Raw genomic sequence first — 24,200 nt, forward strand, 5'->3', positions numbered from 1 at the left:
GTTTACTCATTTTGGTTCTATTTTGTTGTATTGATTTATTGATTATTTAATATATTCACTACAAAAACTAACAAATATAAAATTGTAATTATGTCTTATAGTTGATACATGTTAAAGTACTATTATCTATTAAATATTTGTATACTTTTTTACAGCGACTCCTTACCCTGGAGGATTTAAATGTTTCACCTGTGAAAGAGCAACAGACAATTATGAATGCAATCGCTGGGCGCCAGATGTTTACTGCCCAAGAGGTAAGTGCTCTCATGCATGAAATCAGGCACAGTAATCCCTTTAAAAGTTGTCACACAATCCAGTTAGATTCTCTTATGTAACTATAGGAGTTTGAGTGATAAGCAAACAAACCACTTATCAAGTATGAATCGGTTACTTTGTTGTATCACGTTGTATATATTTTATCTATGATAATCTTTTTATTTTGGTTTTGTAGATCACTTTTCTCACTGGTAAAACGTAGAAATTCAGATTACAAAATGTGAAGCTTTTAAATTACAATTCTCTGATAAATTGTTGTATTTTCTCTTCCTTTCTTTTTTCCAATTTTACAGACCTAAGAATATAGATATGAATACAAGTACTGTTTTTATATTTCTAAAGGGTATGACACATACTTTATGTTTGTATTTTATATGTTCTCTGCTTGTACATAAGCTATATTATTCAAATATAGATTTTTTCCCTCACTGAGTTCATCAACACGTTTTAAAAAGGAGTTAATTGGAACATAAACATATACTTATTTAAAACTTATTTAAAAATAGTTAAAACTAAAAAATTTTTATCTAGATAAATATTACATTAAATGTTTGATTAAATTGTCGTTGCATTTTAAGGGACAGTAAACGCCTTGAGATTTGTATATAAAATGTTTAGTTATACATAATGAAACAAGTTTCAACTATATTTGTAATATTTATTTTGCCCCCTTTTCATGTGATTTACCTCTGAAAATTGAGCAATTTGTAATTAAAGGGACAGTCTACACCTTAGTCATCTTAAAGTCTTACTTTAGATTAAGCTACAAATATCCTCCTGTACCCCTTTCTATATAATGCAGCAGTAACAGTAAAAAAGTTATTTTAAAATTAATATTGTTTCTGGACACTTTAAATGGCTGGCAAGCTCTGCCCACTGATGACATCACGATCTGGGCTGCATCTATGCACTGTGCTGAATAACATTAGTAGTGTGTTGAATCCAATTAGTGAGTCTTTTGTAACTAGTGAAGCCTGTTATGCCGCCCAGATCGTGATGTCATCATCGGGCAGAGCTTAACAGCTTTTTAAAGTGACCAGAAACAATAGTCATTTTAAAGGTACAGTCTAGTCAAAATTAAACTTTCATGATTCAGAGAGAGCCTGCAATTTTAAACAAGTTTCCAATTTACTTTTATCATCAAATTTGCTTTGAAAAGCTAAACCTAGGTAGCTAAACTGTTGAAAACGGCCTCTTAGCTCAGAGCATTTTGAAAGTTTTTCACAGTTAGACAGTACTAGTTCATGTGTGTCATATAGATAACATTGTGCTCACTCCTGTGGAGTTATTTTGGAGTATTCACTGATTGGCTACACTACATTTCTGTCAAAAGCACTTACATACGGGGGCAGTCTGCAGAGGCTTAGATACAAGGTAATAACAGAGGTAAGAAGTGTATTAATATCACAGTGTTGGTTATGCAAAACCGGGAATGGGTAATAAAGGGATTATCTATCTTTTTAAATAATAAAAATTCTGGTGTAGACTGTCCCTTTAAAATAACTTTTTTACTGTTACTGCTGCATGATATAGAAAGGGTGCAGGAGAATATTTGCAGCAGTAATTTTATAAATGCCCAGAATGATGGGGTATTGGCAAGTCACTGATCTTTTCACTAACCCTACCCGGATAAAGGCAATGGGGCCAATTCATCAATCTCCGTATGGAGCTGTATGCATCCGTTTCTGTGCAAGCCTTTAGGCTCACCGGAAACAGGAGTTAAGAAGCATCGGTCTTAAGACCGCTGCTCCTTAAAGGACCAGTCAACACAGTAGATTTGCATAATCAACAAATGCAAGATAACAAGACAATGCAATAGTACTTAGTTTGAACTTCAAATGAGTAGTATATTTTTTTTTTCTGACAATTTTAAAAGTTATGTCTTTTTCCACTCCCCCTGTACCATGTGACAGCCATCAGCCATTCACAAATGCATACACGTACCATGTGCCAGCCATCAGCCATTCACAAATGCATACACACTTATTTTTGCACATGCTCAGTAGGAGCTGGTGACTCAAAAAGTTTAAATATAAAAAGAATGTGCACATTTTGTTAATGGAAGTAAATTGGAAAGGTGTTTAAAATGGCATGCTCTATCTGAATAATGAAAGTTTAATTTTGATTGAGTGTCCCTTTAACTTGTCTGCCACCTCTGAGGCGGCGGACAGCAATCTGTCCGATCGCATATGATCGTGTTGATTGACACCCCCTGCTAGTGGCCGATTGGCCGCGAATGTGCAGGGGGCGGCATTGCACAAGCATTTCTAGTGAAATGCTTGTGCAATGATAAATGCCAACAGTGTACGCGGTCGGCATTTATCGATGTGCGGTGGACATGATCCGCTACAGCGGATCATGTCCGCCCGCACATTGATAATTCGGCCCCAATGTGTTGTTTAAATTGACAACAGTTTTGCGAAAATTAAAAATACACCATAAAAAGTAGTTTAACATGCAACCTTAGGGTTAGCGTTAATGTTACAGTTAAAGGGATATGAAACCCCATTTTCTTATGTAATTCAGACAGGACATACCATTATATTTTAAAGTTTCCAATTTACTTCTATTATCAAATTTGCTTTGCACCCATGTTGTTATTTTTTGTTGAAGAGATACCTGGGTAGGTGTACTAAGCACTATATGGCAGGAAATAGTGCTGCTATCTAGTGCTCTTGCAAATGGATAACATTTTTGTAAAACTGCTCCAGACACATGAACACTCCTGAACTTACGACCCTGCTTTTCAGCAAAAGATACCTAAGGGCCTGATGATCAAAAACTCCCTGGCATGGAGAGAAATCTCGGCAAATCTTTGGGGTTTTTTGAGCATTATTTTGCAATGTAGGTGTCTCTCCTCACACCCAGAACTTCACATAAAAACAACTCTGAAGAAAAGTCTTTGAGGGACCTCTCGGTACTGACGAGACATATTAGATCATCTCACCAGAGCGGGGAGGTTTATATAATCAGGCCGAAAGTATTAGCATTACAAGCTTTCTGCCCAGAGAACATCCTTTTCTAGCTCCTTCTTTGACGCTGTTGGACCCATTTGGCTTATCATACAATATGAAATGAACTCTTATATGGCATTGAGAACTGTATTGTAACAATGGCAGTGCATGTAGTTTAGGAACACAAGATCAAAGTATGAACTAGAATGTAATGGAATTTCTACGTACACTGTCAGTTTCATACAAAGAGTACAGAAAATGTTATATTTTTAATATTGTGTTTAAAGAGAATTTAAATGAGGTAATAACAATCATCATTTGTTGACAACTTTTGTCTTATTTGATAAAGTACTACTTGGTTTCAACCCACAGGCAAAATATGCCTTAAAGTATCTGATAATATCAGGATACAACACCCGGATTTTAAAGTGCATGCGTTTATTTTTTTTGTACAGTAGTATGACCTTGTTGTAAGGTCAGCAATTTCTCTTAACTGCCTGCTATTAGAGCTATTATCTTACGAAATTTTATCTTCGCCATCCCTGTGGTCAGACAGATCTCATGATTTATAACCTCCCTGTTTTGTTAACCCGCCAGTTTATTTTTAGTTATGGAGTTTTGAAGGGACAATGTTTCAGCATGCTGTAAATTAGAGTTCTTCAAATTAAAACTCAGGGCTCAGCAATGAGGTATGAGATGCTTTTTACTGGGCCTTGCACTCTTCTCTTCTTTTGCAATGTGACCAGGCCACACTGGATGAATGTTTTGGGGAACTTTTAAAGCGGCATCAAAGTCAAAATTTGATGTTGGGGGGGGGGGGGGGGGTCAGATAGAGCATCCCATTTTTTAAAAAAAATTGCAATTTGCTTTAGTTATCAAATGTATTTAATTATCTTGGTATCCTTTGTTGAGAAGTAAAGAGCTTCTAGCTCATGTATGTATAGGAGTCTGTGATTGGCTGACGGCTCTTCACAAGGTGAGGGGGCAGGTAAATGAAAGAACATTTTAACATTTGTTAGAAAAAAAAATCTACTGTTCATTTGAAATTTAAAGTGTTATTAAATTGTGTTATTATGAATTTACTAATTATACCATCTTGTTATATTTATTGTTTTTTAAACAAACAAAAACAAACAATGAATGTTAAATATTGGTCACATTTGTCTGTTCTAAACAGATTTTAAGTATTTTCATTGTTGTAAACCAATCTTACATTTACCTTTTGTGCATGTGAGGTGTTATTAGTAACATTCAAATGTCATTCTTATGTTACTTATTGTAGTAAATATTCATGTATTTATCCAGTATGTTTTTTCTTAATTTAAATGTTATATTTAGAATAGCGAAATGTCACATTTGAAACATTCAATAGTAGAACCTATTTTCAATGGAAACAAATGTCTAGAGGAATGTTTATTACCATTTAAATGCCAAGCAATACTCGTATTTTGAGAATAAAGAATCTAAAATGGGTTGCTTCTGACACAGAACTGATAGAATTTTCTTAAAACAGTTGGTAATGACTAATGGGTCAGTAGTGATTTCTTATAATCGACATCACGGGCCAGATTGCGAGTGGAGCACTATTCAGTGCTTTCATTAGAGCGCTAATTGCGCTAGAAATAAACTTTTTGCGCACGTCAGGTTTGCGCTTGTATTACGAGTTGAAAGTAAAAAGTTATCACTCTTGCACTAACCGGATGAGCGCAAAAAGCCGAACTTAGAATATCGCACAATAACCTATTCCCCTGTAGAAGTCAATGGAACAAAATGAGTGGGGAAAATCCACCCAACTAGAGCGCAAACCCGATCGCATATTCTCATGTGCATTAACTCGACATGAAAATATGAATATTTCACATTCCAATGTTCTCCACATAGAACAATATGTTCTATTTCTTAAATAAATATTTCTACATATATCTGATGGGTTTGTTTTTTTACAATATATATCTATACCTTTATCTATACATGATTATATATCGGTATAGATATATAGAAATATCTATTTAGAAATACAAAGAACATATTTTGCTATGTTCAGAACATTAGAATGAGAAATGTGTACAGTAAATACATAGTTAAAACCTTTATTAAATATGAATATTGCATAAAAAATTATTTTTCATGGGGGCGGAGCCGGAAGCTGCCATGAGTGCAGTGTAAATCCGGAGCTCCGTACAAGCAGCCCTGTGAAACTCAAAAATCTGGCATCACACTAGATACTTTAACGACACAGCATGAGATATAACTGCTAAACCTCTGAGGCACACGATGAGGTGACTTTTAGAACGCTATGACCAAGATAATGGTGACTATCAGATTTGACAAACACGCATCGCCATTAACCAGCGCTCTCCACCGGAAGTGAAACCCAAACGCCATGAGAAAATTTTGAGCCACAAAATAAAACAGCCTGTTGCAGCATCTCGCTTACCGGAGCCTTTATTCAACCGAGCAGGCTATTCTGGAGATCAAAAGGGACAGGTGAGGTACCCGACATAGAAGAAGTGAAGCCACGCTGAGGGGTAAGCAGGCACGCCACGTGGCGACCGCAATACTTATATCACTGACTAAGCACAACACTAAAGCGATCAAAAGAGGGAGAGTCGCAGCACAATTTTGTTAGACATCTTTGGCGATTGCGTCACGGACAACAGCCTGAACGGTACCTCACTCACTTGTACTCTTTCTAAGACACAAAGCCCAGAACAAGCACCAAAAGACGGCATAGGCCCAGCCAGATTGTATTTGGAACACCCCCCAGATCAGTCAATTGAGCCAGAAGGGCTGTGTAGCCACAATCATACAAGGAGAGACTTAAACACTTTATTCCCTACGGCAGCTGTAGTGTTTCTGGCACTGAAGTCCCTATACCAAGCTCTACTTGCTAATACAATGAACTGTTGTTGCACATTGTAGATTTGGATATATTCTTGTACAACAAGGAGCTACAACAGTGGAACATCTGACAGCTTTAAATAGCATTACTCCAGGGCGGACATAGTGCAACAAACTGAATACCCTTAACAGAAATAATGGCGTCTAGGCGCACAGTCAGGCTTGACAAGACTACCAAACCCACTACCACCAAGACTTTGACTATGTCTTCCTTCTTACAAGCAGCAGACCCGGCTGATAATGTGAGAGCACACGCCAGCACGGGGGGAAAATCCCCTAATCCAGACTCTCTGCAAGATGAAAATCCTCGTTCTCAAACACCAGAGTCACAACTTTCGGCCTCTTTATTATATAACCTGCCATCTAAGCAAGACATAGCAAACATAGTGCGCACATGTATTAGAGAAGAGCTGGCCACCATGGCGCAAGAGATACACACTCTGGGATTTCAGATGGAATCACTAGAAAGCAATCACGATCAACTCAAAGAAGAAGTACATGCTTTAACTGAACAAGTCTCATCACAGCAAGATACTATATATAGCCTGCAGGAAAAGTTAGAAGACTTGGAGAATCGCAGCAGGAGGAAAAACTTAAGAATCAGGGGAGTACCTGAGGATGTTTTACCCCGTGACTTCCCAGTGTACCTTCAGGCATTGTTTCAGCACATTAAAGAGTCATCACATACAACTGACATACAGTGGGTAAGAGCACACCGATCCCTTCGCCCCAAGCCTCCAGCTACGGCACCACCCAGGGACATAATTATAAGGTTTAAAAATTTCTTGGAGAAGGAAATGCTGTTGAACCAATCCCGAAAGAACCAGCCAATCAGATTCAGGGGTACAGTGGTTCAATTTTATCAAGACTTATCATATGAAACCCTGCAAAAAAGGAAAGAATTTGCACCCCTCACGACGTACCTACGAAACAAAAAGATCCCATATAGATGGGGATTCCCAACACAAATATGGGTTCTCAGCAACAATTCTAGGCTTACCTGCAAGACACCGGAAGACTCACATGCTTTTTGTTTATCTTTGGGACTAGATCCAGTTGAGACACTCTCTACGGCGAATAAGAACTTGCCCACTGCAAAGCGTCCTCCTGAAAAAAACCCTGCTTGGCGCACGGTACCAGCCAAGAAAGGGAAAGCCATAGTCACTACACCACAAAGGAACAATGACTCTAGTCCAAGTCACTCCAGTATAACACCTTGAGCCCATACGGGCATGCAAATTTCATATGTGCCTAATGAGGACTGAATGCTTGAGATGTTGAATATCCATGCTGTTTGTTTGTTTTTCTTTGGATTGTATGTTTGTTTACCTGATGGTTATATAAGCCTACGGACTATGCAGCTATATAGTCTGTAATACTTACTAGCCAGAATAGATAACTTTCACTTAGCTATGGCAAAAGGGCCTGCAAATACAATTTATTGTTGAAACCCCCCAATACCACTCTCAATATGCCCTATATTAGGAAGAGAGTATTGAATTTATGTTCAAGTTATAATTCAATATCATGTTTGTCTGTTTATGTTTATGTTGTTTGTATTCACTGTTTACACTGTTTATTTACTTGTGGATTTGTTTTACAGAAAAGCTGTCCTACTAATGACACAATGCTAAGACTACGTACCAGGTGCCGTGCTAACCAACAAATGCCTGTGCTTGTTATCTAGGTTAAGATGTCGCCAGTTGTAAGTAAAGATACACGCTCACTGACATTATTGACACAGAATGCCAAAGGACTAAATTCACCTCACAAACGCTCTAAAGCTATACTAGATTTAGCCAAAAGACGAGTTGATATACTTTTCCTGCAAGAAACGCATTTTCAGTATAATAAGGAACCCAAATATTTTGGGAAAACATTCACAACGCATTATCATAGTTCTAGGCCTAATAAAAAAGCAGGTGTAAGCATATTAATTAGGAAAGATCTCCCATTCACACTAACCAGCATAAACAAAGATAGGGAAGGCAGATTTCTAGGAATAATGGGACTTTTATATGGTAGACCGGTTACACTGATAAATGTATACGCACCAAACCCCAAGCAGGCCCCTTTCTTTCAAGATATATTTAAGAAAATATTGGATCTAGCAGTTGGCCCTATATATTTAGCAGGAGATTTCAATACCCCTTTACAGCCACAAAAAGATAGTTCAAATCCCAAAATTTTAATATCCAAAAAACTCTCCATGACCCTATGGAAAAACTTGAGAGATCTCAATCTCTATGATATATGGCGATTTATACATACAGAGAAAAGGGATTATACTTTTTTTTCTGCCCCTAACAAATCCTATAGCAGATTGGATTATATATTTACCAACCAAAAGGGCCTTGCTAATGTTAACCGCTGTGAGATCTCGCCAACTTCGTGGTCTGACCACTCCGCAGTCACACTGAAACTCTCATGGCCTGAAACACAGACAGAACCCTTTAGCTGGAAACTAGATGAAACCTTACTGCATAACCCGAACTCCGTTGACAAAATATCCTCACTTATATCAGACTATTTCACACATAATATCAACTCAGTAACAAACAACTATGTAGTGTGGGAAGCCCACAAGTGTGTCATTAGGGGAGAATTGATCAAGCTCAAAGCCCAGCACCAACAACACATTCGCCGACAATATGCAGAACTTACAGAAACATTTACAAAATTAGATCATGCATTAAAATGCAAACCTAACGATCCCCTACTAGTACAAGACTATCTTGAAGCCAGAAAAGCGTTAGATAATTTTTTAGAAATTGAGTATCAAACTTTACATAAAAAAACTAACTGTAAGTTTTATTATGAGAACAATAGAGCAGGAAAGCTACTAGCGCGAGCTTTAAAAAAGAAAAGACTCAAATCATTTATCTATGAAATACATAGGCCAAAATGCAAGACCCCTCTCTATACTACTAGAGAGATTCTCCAAGTCTTCCAGGATTATTACACAGAACTTTATAATATTTCTAAAACCCCCCTAACTGAAGAACACCTCTCTAACCTCAACACTTATATTGATCATTGTCAGGTCCCCAAGATTACCTCAGACCAATTGCAAACCCTGAAAAGGCCCATAACCACACAGGAACTTCAACACGTAATATCAGAATTGCCTAATGGGAAAAGTCCAGGCCCTGATGGCCTATCAGCTAAATACTATAAAGCTTTTTCCTCTATCCTTATCCCCCACATGGTTCAACTTTTTAATGAGGTTTCTGGGGAAAACCCGTTTCCACCATCAATGCTTGAGGCGCAGGTCTCGGTGCTCCCAAAACCAGGCAAACAACCAAACACACCAGCGAACTTTCGCCCAATCTCTCTACTTAATGTGGACATTAAACTTTACGCGAAGATTTTCGCGACCCGAATTAATCTGATCCTCCCAACCTTAATACATATAAATCAAGCAGGGTTCACACCTACACGAGAATCCAGAGACAACACCACAAAAATTTTAGCTCTTATGGAATATGCAAACAAACATCAGGTTCCCTCCGCGTTCATTTCTATGGACGCGGAGAAAGCCTTTGATAGGCTTGATTGGACATTTCTGAAACAGGCCTTACTTAAATTTGGATTTGACCAAGAACTAATCATGAAATTATTCGCACTATATAATGCGCCTCAAGCAAAAGTTAAACTAAATGACTCCTTCTCCTACCCTTTTCAAATCAATAACGGAACCAGACAAGGCTGCCCTCTCTCACCCCTCCTTTTTGTCTTGTCAATAGAAATACTGGCATCCTATATTAGGAATAATAAAGCTATTACGGGACTCCAAATAGGCTCAGCAGAATATAAAATCACATTATATGCAGATGACATATTTCTTACCCTTACGAACATAGAATCCACACTCCCTTATCTCATGGATACCTTAAATAAATATGGGAAATACTCAAATTTTAGTATAAACATTACAAAGTCTGAACTGCTACATATTAATCTCACCCCATCTACCGTAACACGCCTGCAGCGGCAATTCCAATATAAGGCGCAGAGCAAAGCAATTAAATATTTAGGAGTCTACATAACCCCCAACATCCATGATGTTGTGACTTTAAATTACGAAAGCCTAATTTTAAACGTTAATTCATTGTTTAGAAGCTGGAATAGTAAATTTCTATCATGGATGGGGAGACTTAATGCAATTAAAATGATTATATTGCCCAAAATACTTTATCTGTTACAAACTTTACCTATACCCCTCCCCGACTCACTGATTCATAGACTACAGAAAGCGTTAAATACCTTTATTTGGGCAAACAAACGCCCACGCATAGCCACAGCTACATTATATAGACTGAGAGAACTCGGAGGCATTGGAGCGCCCAATATAAAACTCTACAGAATAGCTACTTTTATGTCCAGGATAGTAGACTGGTGTAAAAATGCCTTAAATAAAGAATGGGTCCAACTAGAAAACAATTTGATAGGTCACGACAATATATGCGGGAACTGTTGGCTTACCTCCAACCAGAGAACGCTTTCAGATGCTACCCCATCCTCAGTTCGAGAATCATATAAAATATGGGACAAAATCATACGACAGCATAAAGGCATTTCTACAGCGCAATCCCCTTTAACTCCGATAGGGGGCAATGTAACATCCCCACTTAATATTAATATACTTGAGCCACAATTAGTAACTATCAATGATATCCTTCCGGTCCATACCCTATACGAGAATGGAAGGGTTAAATCGCAAACAGATCTTGTTACCAAGTGTGGACCCAGACTGCAAAATTGGTTAACATATTCACAGTTAGCACACTTTCTTTCAACACACCCATCTAAACCGCATTTTACTCGTCCATTAACACCTTTTGAGAATCTGTGCATTAATCCACTGCCAAATAAAGGCATACTCTCCATAGTACATAAACAACTTCAACTGTCCAGCTATAAACACCTACCATCCTATGTTGCCAAATGGGAACAGGAACTTGATAGCCCGATACCAGAACAAACTTGGTATGACATATTCAAATATATGAGCAAATCTTCCTCCTCGATTTCCATTCTGGAAATGAACCTCAAATTCATGTGCAGATGGTATTATACACCTTCACGTTTACATCAGCTATTCCCTAACACCCCAGCAATATGCTGGAGGGGTTGCCAGGAAATTGGAACCCCACACCACATTTGGTGGCAGTGCCCGAAAGCTAAATACTATTGGGAAACAATCAAGAAAGAGGTTGAACGAGTATTGAGTGTCTCTATACCCTTCGAATTAAAAGTTTTGCTCTTCAATCATTTCCCTAAAATAAAATGTAAGTTAAGATTAGCACTATTAACAATAATGGTAAACACAGCCAAAAGATTAATCCCGTTGCACTGGAAAAAAACAGATCTACCCACAATAGAAGTCTGGAGACATACAGTCACACATAATCTAGAACTAGAAAAATACCATTACACACAAATACATCGACAAGATGATTACCACTCCATATACTTTCTATGGGAGGAATACTTGAATATGACTTTGGCTCAGACCTAGACCATACATAGCATACACAAATGTTTATATTATGAGACAAAGCCGGTATCCTGGTACATTAGTAGTTTTTATAATACTCATATGCGGTTATTAATATATTGTGCATTGTCATATAGAGAAATGTTTTCCACTATAATATGTTTGACTTTTGTATACATGACTTGATAATGTGCTCAAGTTGTATCCGCCTAAATCTAAATGTATACTGATTTATTTTCATCAATAAAAATGTTTTAAAAAAAAAAAAAATAAATAAAAAAAAAAAAATATATTTTTCATGTTTTCATCTACTTAACTGCAAAGGGCTCCAATGCAGTTCTATATATGTATACATTAATACATATATACACATATAAATACATCTGTAGACATTTATAAAAACAAATATATCCATCTTTTGACATATATGTATGTATTTCTATGTTAAAACCCTTTGCCTGACTTTTTTTTTCCTTCTAACACCTGAGACCTCATATCTTTGAGCGCTTATAACTTCTGTGGGCAATATTTTTTATAAATAATTTTTATTAGGTGGTGGTATTATGAATGTAAGTGTACTTTGTAATGTATTTTTGATATCTTTGTAACACTTTGTTTGTTTCGCGAAAAACAGTTTATCACAGCTCTGAGGATGCGATAACCTGACGAGTGTTAACTTGAATTACGCTCAAGCGATCGCATTTACTTTCAACTTGTAATACCAGCTCAATTTAACCTGCGCGCAAAGAACACAGAAACCCGATATCGCTTGTGCCCAAAAGGTTTGCGCTCCACTCGTAATCTGACCCCAAATGTTTTAATACTAACAGGATCTGAATCCTAAGTGCATGTGATATTATTTCACTGAGTTTCATGACAAACTATTTGGAGAACACTGCTCTATAAGACAAAGAACAATTCAAACAGGAAAATATACCTTTAATAGGTTTGAAGAGATATTTTTAATTTTGCCATACATCATTATTTGCAAAGAACAAGAACCAATGTTGTTGTATAATACATAGCTAAAGACAGTACAACCTAACACGGTTTTATAATTAAAGGCAAACTTTTTAATTTGTTGCACTTAAAATGTGGTATTTTAATATGTATTAGTTTTTTTTTTTTTAAAAAAAAAAAAACAACTAATGTTCCTTTTTTTTTTTATTTGTGTGGGATCTGTCACTTTCCAACAATAGCTATGGGATTCTTCCTTATTATCTAGTCAGCGTCTATCACGCAGTTCAGCCGTGCACAGACATATACCTCCTATTTGTTTCTTGATTGCAATAAACAGGTTTAACTTAACCCTTTTCATGCAAAAAAATATGTATAGCATAGTTAAATAGCACCCTTTCAATTTCATATCTATGATAAAAAAATGTTGAGTTTTATGTCCCTTTAAGTAATCTGTTAAATTACAAAATTGTTGCAGTGTTGTCATGGAAGAAGTGTTGCTTTATTCCGCTTATTGACAAACTCATTGTGAGCTCTGTTTGACTAGTGTTCTGCTACTAACAAGCTGTCACTGTTAGGTATAGGGTTCAGCATGCAGCAGGCACGCTCTGTTTGACTAGTGTTCTGCTACTAACAAGCTGTCACTGTTAGGTATAGGGTTCAGCATGCAGCAGGCAGTTGGCAAATCATTTTGCTTCTCCACTTTTTCATTTGCTGCGCCTTCCAATGCTGAATGCTATGCAACCCTTGTAGCTCATTAAAGGGACATTAAACACTAAATACATGCTAGATAGAATGATGCATTCAAAGAAAAGATTAGTCCATGACTAACATGTAGATGTATTTTTTAAAGTTTCATTAGTTGTTTAAAAAGTGACAAAATAAGTGTGAAGTTTTAGTGTCTATAAAACACTGGGAGCTGCCATGTTGTAACTTGTGTTACCTTCTCTGCTGTGGCCAATTAGGGTCAGTTATAAATAGGTCACTAGAGTGTGCAGCCAATGGTTGTGCTGGATTTAACAGTGTTCTGCACTTCCATTTCTAACAGGAACTGAAAAGCTCACAATTTCAGAATGGAATTACAGGCAAAGAGGGCAAAATAAATAATGAAAGTATATTGCAGAGTTGTTTTATTATATACAGTTTATCTTTTTATATTACCATCTCAAAGTGTTTAAGGAAAATGTTACTTGCATTCGTGCATGATTCTCAGACAAAAAATGCATCTCTGAGAGAGTTGTGTAAAACACTTAGGGCTACATTACAAGTAGAGCATACTTGATATTTTTTTCACTACCTTGTGCAAAGAATAATGCACACTATGGTATTACAAGTGGATGGCTAAATATTTCAACCAAGACATCTTAAAGGGACAGTGCAGTAAAAAATAATATTTCATGATTCAGGGCATACAATTTTAAACAACTTTCCCATTTATTTTTATCATCAGATTTGCTTTGTTCTGTTTGTATTCTTTGTTGAAAGCTAAACCTAGGTAGGCTTATATGCTGATTTCTAATCCCTAAAAGGCCACCTCTTATCTTAATGCATTTTGAAAGTTTTTCACAGTGAGACCATTTTTGGTTCAGCACCTGGGTAGCACTTGTTGATTGGTGGCTAAGTGTAGCCACCAATAAGCAAGCCATATCATTGGTGCTGAACCTAAAATGGGCTATCTCCTAAGCTTTACATTCCTGTTTTTCAAATAAAGATAGCAAGAGAATGAAGAAAAATTGATAATAGGATTAAATTAGAAAGTTGCTTAGAATTGCATGCTCTATTTGAATCCTGAAATAAAACATTTGGGTTTAGTATCCCTTTAAGGGCTGCATATAAATGTATAACCATGAAACAAACAAGTAATATATTTCCTAAAAATGTTCAGAGGCACAGTGACAGATTTAGGTAACGTTGCAGGGTACTTTCTGTCTGCTGTTCTTCCTTCCAGACAGCTCCTTTGAGTTGTGGTCATCCCAAAACACACATTTTTATTTCCTCTTCTTTGGGCCCCAAAAACTATGGCACTCGTTATTAGTTCAGGTTTTCTTGAAGGGCTGCAAAAACTAGTGTCAAGGGCCGCATTAATCCCTTGGGCAGCCACTTGGCCGTCCCTAACATAGAGCATTTCATTTTAAAAATCTTTTCAATTTACTTCTATTATGTAATTTGCTTTGTTTTCTTGGTCCTTTGTTGAAATACATATCTACGTAGGCTCAAGAGCAGCAATGCACTACTGCGAGTTGGTTGCTCATAGGTGGCCATATATGCCTCTTGTTATTGGCTTACCAAATGTGTTCAACTAGCTCCCAGTAGTGCATTGCTGCTCCTTCAACAAAGGATACGAAAAGCATGAAGTAAATTTGATAGTAGATGTAAAGTTGTTTAAAATTATATGCTCTATCTGAATCATGAAAGAACATTTTTGGATTTTGTGTCACATTAACTGTTAGATGGCGCTGTTAGATGAAGTGATTCCTTTCTCTGCACTGGTATTTACTCTGTAAGGACCAGCTCGAGTGTCCACCGTGCAAGTTTCCTGCTTGACTTCACATAAAGGTGGATGGGGAATTATTCGACTTAGATTAGATTAGTGGAATTGGGATGGCTGTGCTGTTGTGAGGAGGGTTAAGCTGCCATTGTAAAGGGACCATTATAATTGTAATATAACATGTTTATGTATGTGTATGTGTGTGTCTTTGTGTATATGTGTTTGTATGTGTGCGAGTATATGTATGTGTATGTGTGTGTCTTTGTGTATATGTGTTTGTATATGTGTATGTGTGAGGGTGTGTTTATGTGTCTGTGTATGTATGTTTGTTTGTATGTAAGTGTGTATGCACATGTGTATGAGTGTGTGTGTGTATGGGTATGTATGTTCATGTGTATTTGTTTGTGTATATGTGCATGTATGTGTGTGTGCGCATATGTGTGTATGTTTGTGTATATGTGCATGTGTGTGTGTATATGTTTGTGTATATATGTGAGTTTGTATATACAGTGGGGCAAAAAAGTATTTAGTCAGCCACCAATTGTGCAAGTTCTCCCACTTAAGAAGATGAGAGAGGCCTGTAATTGTCATCATAGGTATACCTCAACTATGAGAGACAAAATGTGGAAATAAATCCAGAAAATCACATTGTCTGACTTGGAAATAATTTATTTGCATATTATGGTGGAAAATAAGTATTTGGTCACCTACAAACAAGCAAGATTTCTGTCTCTCACAGACCTGTATCTTCTTCTTTAAGAGGCTCCTCTGTCCTCCACTCATTACCTGTATTAATGGCACCTGTTTGAACTTGTTATCAGTATAAAAGACACCTGTCCACAACCTCAAACAGTCACACTCCAAACTCCACTATGGTGAAGACCAAGGAGCTGTAGAAGGACACCAGAAACAAAATTGTAGACCTGCACCAGGCTCGGAAGACTGAATCTGCAATAGGCAAGCAGCTTGGTGTGGAAATCAACTGTGGGAGCAATAATTAGAAAATGGAAGACATACAAGACCACTGATAATCTCCCTCGATCTGGGGCTCCACGCAAGATTTCACCCCGTGGGGTCAAAATGATCACAAGAACGGTGAGCAAACATCCCAGAACCACACGGGGGAGACCTAGTGAATGACCTGCAGAGAGCTGGGACCAACGTAACAAAGGCTACCATCAGTAACACACTACGCCGCCAGGGACTCAGATCCTGCAGTGCCAGACGTGTCCCCCTGCTTAAGCCAGTACATGTCCGGACCCGTCTGAAGTATGCTAGAGAGCATTTGGATGATCCAAAAGCGGATTGGGAGAATGTCATATGGTCAGATGAAACCAAAGTAGAACTGTTTGGTAGAAACACAACTCGTCATGTTTGGAGGAGAGAGAATGCTGAGTTGCAACCAAAGAACACCATACCTCCTGTGAAGCATGGGGGTGGCAACATCATGCTTTGGGGCTGTTTTTCTGCAAAGGGAACAGGATGACTGATCCGTGTACATGAAAGTATGAATGGGGCCATGTATCATGAGATTTTGAGTGCAAACCTCCTTCCATCAGCAAGGGCATTGAAGATGAAACGTGGCTGGGTCTTTCAGCATGACAATGATCCTAAACACACTGCCCGGGCAATGAAGGAGTGGCTTCGTAAGAAGCATTTCAAGGTCCTGGAGTGGCCTAGCCAGTCTCCAGATCTCAACCCCATAGAAAACCTTTGGAGGGAGTTGAAAGTCCGTGTTGCCCAGCGACAGCCCCAAAACATCACTGCTCTAGAGGAGATCTGCATGCAGGAATGGGCCAACATACCAGGAACAGTGTGTGACAACCTTGTGAAGACTTACAGAAAATGTTTGACCTCTGTCATTGGCAACAAAGGATATATAACAAATTATTGAGATGAACTTTTGATATTGACCAAATACTTATTTTCCACCATAATTTGCAAATAAATTCTTTCCAAATCAGACAATGTGATTGTCTGGATTTGTTTCCACATTTTGTCTCTCTTAGTTGAGGTATACCTATGATGAAAATTACAGGCCTCTCTCATCTTCTTAAGTGGGAGAACTTGCACAATTGGTGGCTGACTAAATACTTTTTTGCTCCACTGTATATGTGTGTGTGTGTTTATATATATATATATATATATATATATATATATATATATATATATATATATATATATATATGTGTGTGTTTGTTTATATATCTGGCACATTGCTACTCCCAAAATTGGGCTCTGGATCTGCCCGTGACACACAAAGTCTTAGATTCATAGATGCTCATGAACTTGCTGTGGGGTCTAATTGTGAATGTGCGATCATGTTCAAAATATATTGAGCATCGCTTACCTATATTTTCCACAGATTTATTAATGGCTGTTCCTGCCATGAAAATCCATATTTGCCTGAAGTAAAACTGCAATAACTGTGGAAATGCTTGAAATATGATTAGAGGAAATGTTTGTGATTTTAAGTTATTCACGTCTGTTTTGTTATAGTAATGTAGCCGCCCTGAATAGAACACACGTAGAATTCATAAAGGCTATTGTTCTTGTGCAGGTTTTGAGATGTAATGTCAGTATTCATTTTACAAACAGGCTTTAATGAATCTAGGTCAAAACATAATTTAGTTTATAGCTAAACTCCATTTTTTTTCCACAGAAAGCCTGAACTCCCAGTATTTCCACTAGAGCAGAGGATTCTGGGTACGGCTAGACAAATTATAAATATAAATTTATCGTAAAACCAGATGCACATACAGTATATTCAATGAGATAAAACTTATTTCCTTCCAGGGCTGCAGGAACTTATATAACGGCACAGTGTGCTTTGTACCGAGTGATTCTACAAGTCTTGTTTAATGAAGTTACTCATTTGTCATTAAAGACAATCTTCAAAGCAGTGACTTAATCCTTAAAGTTAAGCATAGGGCTTCCTGGTCAGACACCAGCTGCCTGGTTTAAAAATATTTTTCTTTCCCTTTTTCCCTTCGGTCCACTTCATTCCTTCCTGGATCATTTTTCTCAGAATAAATTCCAAGCAAACCCCCCCCCCCACACACACACGCACGCACTAATTAGGGAATATAACAAATCATTTCTAATTTCATATACATCTGATGCAGCGGACAGCAAAGTACCTGTTAGGAAATGAAGTCTGTCTGTACCAAAGTAACTGCTTCCTATTGCTAACTGGAGCTGCACATATGAATAAAGCATCAGATACAGGATGTCATGCCTGGATTTTTGTGATTCGCTGAAACATGTTGATATTGGCATAGGGAATATCCATACTTTAATTCCTAATAACACATAAGCCTCTGGTTGAGGCAGATAAAGTTATGACAAAGACACACACTGGTTATGGTTCAACATAGTATATTGGGTTTATATATGTATAGATTAGTGAGGTTTAAAGTATATTCATTTCCCTGTAAAAGGTTTAATTATGTAAAACAAAATTGCAATTTACTTTAATTTTTTTGCCTGCCTTTCCTCCACTTTTAAATCTGAAAATTCCAGGTTTCCGCTCCCCCACCCCACCCCAAAAAGATGCAGTTTCATTCTGTGGAATTCAAAACACTGACCAGTGTAGGTGACTATTTATTAATATAATTAAGAAAAGAATATTCCCACTAGGCACTCTGTTAGCTAGTGAAGGACATATATGGGGCGAAATATAAAACACAACTTTTAATAAGCCTGCTAAAAAAGGGAGGTATCTACAAGGTACTGGATTAAAAAGAATTAAAATGGCCTGGAAAGGATACAATGTAGTATCTAATTATCAAAAGGTGCTACTTGCTCGCAACCGTATAAGATATCAATACAGAAGAGAGTATTACTGGACTAAGAGGCCCATTGTGAAGTATTCAGCGACCTAAAAAAGATCCCTACTGTATTATCGTCTATGATTTCGTGAACCATCACAACCGGGGGGTAAATGAGTCAGCTTATCAATATATCCTGTCACTGAATAACTATTCACAATTATTATCAAAAAAGATAGGGCATAGTCCAACTCTTGGATATCATATTAATCAAAATGCACAATAAACGGTTAAAGGGACAGTCAACCCAAAAATTACTGTAACTTATTTAGATAAGTTAATTAACGACCTTTACAGTAAACTGTAGCACAATGTTAATCTAAATAAACTTTGGCAGAAAAATAAACTTACTGATCTCATCTTGCCGTTTTGAAATGGCCGCCTGACCCCTCCTTCTCTGACGTTTCCAAAAGCTCTCACTAGTACAGGAGCCTTTTCTCTAGACTCGTCCCTGCGCGCTCCTGTGTCTATTCAGTTCAGTGAGATACATGCTGTTACATGCAGTGTCCGGGTAGGGGGGACGTCAGTGGATGGATAGATGTCAGTGCACACAACTGAATAAAAGGGGTGAATGTATGTGTGTTCAACTGTATAATAGGAATGGACGGCAGTGTACACAACTAAGGGGTCGATAACAGTATATATGAATGGATGGTAACTGTATATATGAATGATACTGCCAAGTTGCCAACTGTTTCAGCAAAAAGAACCGTGAAAGTTACTTCTCTTCACGTATCATGTTGTATTATGGTAGTCGCAGGTTCTGCATTATTGAACCCTCCATATGATACTACCAAGGACTTTATTACAAGTGAATACGATTTTTTTTATAACAGCTAAAAGTTTATTTTGCCGGGGACTCCTGCTGAGATTAGAGCACACAGGGCGAAGATCACAGAGCACTAGCTGTGAGAACCGGCCAGCACCCGGTGAATGTGGGATGGCTTAGAACGGGTTTGTTATGTAAATAGTGTTAGGGGGGGTCCCACATACACCGGGTGCTGGCCGGTTCTCACAGCTAGTGCTCTGTGATCTTCGCCCTGTGTGCTCTAATCTCAGCAGGAGTCCCCGGCAAAATAAACTTTTAGCTGTTATAAAAAAAAATCGTATTCACTTGTAATAAAGTCCTTGGTAGTATCATATGGAGGGTTCAATAATGCAGAACCTGCGACTACCATAATACAACATGATACGTGAAGAGAAGTAACTTTCACGGTTCTTTTTGCTGAAACAGTTGGCAACTTGGCAGTATCATTCATATATACAGTTACCATCCATTCATATATACTGTTATCGACCCCTTAGTTGTGTACACTGCCGTCCATTCCTATTATACAGTTGAACACACATACATTCACCCCTTTTATTCAGTTGTGTGCACTGACATCTATCCATCCACTGACGTCCCCCCTACCCGGACACTGCATGTAACAGCATGTATCTCACTGAACTGAATAGACACAGGAGCGCGCAGGGACGAGTCTAGAGAAAAGGCTCCTGTACTAGTGAGAGCTTTTGGAAACGTCAGAGAAGGAGGGGTCAGGCGGCCATTTCAAAACGGCAAGATGAGATCAGTAAGTTTATTTTTCTGCCAAAGTTTATTTAGATTAACATTGTGCTACAGTTTACTGTAAAGGTCGTTAATTAACTTATCTAAATAAGTTACAGTAATTTTTGGGTTGACTGTCCCTTTAACTCAATATAACATGAAACCACAATTAATATAGCTGTCCAGTTAGACACAGGCAGGCGAACGCCTGACGCGCGTTTCGCTGAGCTTTCATTTATTACATCCTTATCCAATCCTATCAAAGTAAAATTACACACCTTTGTAATTTTTTTTTTTTTTAAATCGTTTTCATGAATATGTCTATCATGTGAAATATACCCAGTTCGGCTGGATGCAGGCTTCTTTTGAAAGAATGCCATGAATTTTATTAGAACGGATCACCAAATAGGTCCACAGATCATTGTATTAGGAGTAATCATTACATGATTTTGTGTACAGCGCTACATTATTAGCGATGTGATCATTCATTTACTACAGCGGTATGACAACCAATCCCTATTGCCAATGAATACACGCCCTATGTGATGCAACATTGGGGCGTAATAGGTATGAACATGTAATAGCGGGTGATAACTGGTTATTACAGAGGTGTGTTATTTTACTATGATAGGAATGGATAAGAATGTAATAAATGAAAAAGCGCGGGCAAAATGCACGTCAGGCATTTGCCTGTCTGTCTCCCTGGACAGCTATATTAATTGTGGTATAATGTTATATTGAGACAACCGTTTATTGTGCAGTTTGATTAATATGATATCCAAGAGTTGAACTATATCCTTTATTTTTCCATAATATTTGTGAATAGCTATTCAGCAACAGGATATACTGTAAAGCCTGCTCATTTTCCCCTGGTTGTGGTGGTTCATGAAATCATAGACGTTAATACAGTAGGGATCTTTTTTAAGTTGCTGAATACCTCACAATGGGCCTCTTAGTCCAGTAATACTATTTTGCATTGATATCTTATACAGTTGCGAGCAAGTAACAAATTTTGATTATTAGATACTTTATTGTATCCTATTCCAGGCCACCAGATAGTGATATAAGATTTTTTTTCTTTTTAATTGTTTTTAATCCAGTATCACCAGACTCATTAAAAGTTATGTTTTATGTTTGGCCCCATATATGTGGAGTTAGGAAAGGTTAGTGTAGGTTGTATGCATCCCTGAATAGTACAGTCTTTAGGGAGAACTTGAAGCTTTTAAAACTAGGGGAGAGTCTTGTGGAGCAAGGCAGAGAGTTCCACAAGATGGGAGTCAGTCTGTAGAAGACTTGTAAACGGGAATGTGAGGAGGTAACAAGAGAGGAGGAGAGTAGATCATCGTGGGCAGAGCAAAGGGGTCGGGAGGGAGAGTATCTGGAGACAAAGTCTGAGATGTAAGGGGGAGCATTGCAGTTGAGGGCTTTGTATGTCAGAGTGAGAATTTTGTGTTTAAGCCTGGAGGCAAGAGGAAGCCAGTGAAGGGATAGGCAGAGAGGTGCAGCAGATGAAGAGCAACGTGTAAGGAAGACGAGCCTGGCAGAGGCATTCATTAAGGGTTGTAAAGGAGCTAAGCGGCAGCTAGGGAGACCAGAGAGGATGGAGTTGCAGTAATCGAGGCGGGAAAGGATGAGAGAGTGGATTAGAATCTTAGTTGTGTCTTGTGCAAGGAAATGTCTATATTTAGAGATGTTTTTAAGGTGGAAGTGGCAGGCTTTAGCCAAGGACTGAATGTGAGGAGTGAAAGAAAGATCTAAGTCAAGTGTGACTCCAAGACATCGAGCATGTGGGGTAGGGGCAATGATGGAGTTATCAACAGTTATAGGGGGTGGAGATTTTTGAAGAAGGGGGGAAAATAAGGAGCTCAGTTTTGGAGAGATTTAACTTAAGGTAGTGAGAGGACATCAAAGATGAAATATTAGAAAGACAGTTAGTGACACGGGTTTGCAAGAAAGAAGATAGGTCTGGTGCAGAGAGGTAGATTTGGGTGTCATCTGCTTACAAATGGTAATGAAACCCATGTATCTTTATTAAGGAACCTAAATATGATGTGTAGATTGAGAAGAGAAGGGGACCAAGGACAGTGCCTTGCGTTACCCCAACAGAAAGTGGTAACGGGGCAGAGGATGCCCCAGAGAAGGCTACACTAAAGGTACGGTTAAACAGATAGGAAGAGAACCACGAGAGAGCTGTGTCACAAATGCCGAAGGATTGGAGGGTTTGGAGCAAAAGAGGGTGGTCGACAGTATCAAAGGCTGCAGACAGATCAAGTTGGATAAGCAGAGAGAAGTGGCCTTTGGATTTTGCTGTAAGTAGGTCGTTGGTAACCTTAACAATTGCTGTCTTAGTGAAGTGGTGGGGGTGAAATCCAGATTGCAGTGGATCAAGGAGGGAGTTTAGTGTAAGGAAATGGGATAGACGTAAATATTCTAGCTTTTCGAGAAGCTTTGAGGCAAGAGGGAGTAGGCAAATATCACGGTAGTTGGATGGGGAGGTTGGGTCAAGAGAAGGTTTTTGAGAATAGGTGTGACCAGTGCGTGTTTAAGAGATGAGGGAAATATACCAGTGCTTAGGGAGACGTTGAAGATGTGTGTGAGTATAGGGGTAAGGGTAGAAGAGAATGTGGGGAGTAACTGTGAGGGGACGGGGTCGAGGGGACATGTAGTGAGGTGAGAGGATATTATAAGGGCAGAAACTTCATCATCTGTAACATGGGCAAAAGAGATAAATGTATGGTTAAGTGGGTTTTGGATGATAGTGAGGTTTTGAGGTGGTTTGAGACTGGTAGCATGTTGAGAGCTGATTTAATTTCTGATGGAGTCTATTTTGTTATTGCAGCAGCGGGCAAAATCTTGAGCTGAGAGAGAAGATGTAGTAGGAGTTGGGGGTGTGCGGACAAGAGTATTGAACGTGGAGGACAGACGTTTTGGGTTTGAAGAAAGAGTAGAGATAAGAGTGGCGAAGTAATGTTGCTTATATAGATTAAGGGCAGAATAGTAAGAGTTCAAGATGAACTTGTAGTGAAGAAAGTCAGCTGAACTTCGAGATTTTCTCCAGTGATGCTCAGCAGTACAGGAACATCTGCGTAGGTACCGTGTCAGAAGAGTATGCCAGGGCTGAGGATGAATGTATGATTTCTGAGCTATGGTAGGTGGGGCCAAATTGTCAAGGACCGATGTAAGGGTGGAGTTATAGTGGCAGATTCATCAGGGAAAGGAGGGGAAGAGAGGAGAGGTTCGAGAGAACTAGCAAGCTGTTTCTGATCTAATGACTTGATGCTTCTGTGAAGTTTGGTCTGAGGGGTAGAAGGAGGGAGAGTTGTAGGGAGGGATGTGATGTTACAAGTGAGGAGATGATGGTCCAAAAGAGGAAAAGATGAGTTTGTGAATTTTGTGCATCGATAGCTGAAAATCAGATCAAGGTAGTGACCATCTTTGTGAGTGGGAGAGTCAGTCCATTGAGACAGGCTGAAAGAGGAAGTGAGTTGCAGAAGTTGTTTTGCATAGGAGGCAGTGGGGTTGTCAACAGGGAGGTTGAAGTCGCCAAGAATGAGAGCAGGGGTGTCTGAGGAAAGGAAATAAGGCAGCAAAGTGACCTAGAAATAAAGTTGATGAGCCAGGGGGGCGGTATATGACTGCAACACGTATAGAGAGGGGAGAGAATAAGTGAATTGTGTGTGTTTTGAATTAAGAAAATGTGAGGGAAGAGAAGGGCTGTATTTGTTGAAAAGTGCAACGAGAGGAA

At 38.4% G+C, this 24,200-nt stretch overlaps 1 protein-coding gene across 1 annotated transcript in view; it reads left to right on the top strand.

The window, feature by feature from the left end:
* The window catches only part of LYPD6 (LY6/PLAUR domain containing 6), an 82,058-nt gene that overhangs the window by 38,432 nt on the left and 19,426 nt on the right, over positions 1-24,200 (top strand). Inside the window, exon 3 of the mRNA XM_053698291.1 lies at positions 156-254. Coding sequence (XP_053554266.1) covers positions 156-254 — 99 coding nt within the window. The remainder of the gene's footprint in view (positions 1-155; positions 255-24,200) is intronic.

Source organism: Bombina bombina, chromosome 1 (assembly GCF_027579735.1).
Source record: "Bombina bombina isolate aBomBom1 chromosome 1, aBomBom1.pri, whole genome shotgun sequence".
In the NCBI taxonomy this organism is placed as follows: domain Eukaryota; kingdom Metazoa; phylum Chordata; class Amphibia; order Anura; family Bombinatoridae; genus Bombina; species Bombina bombina.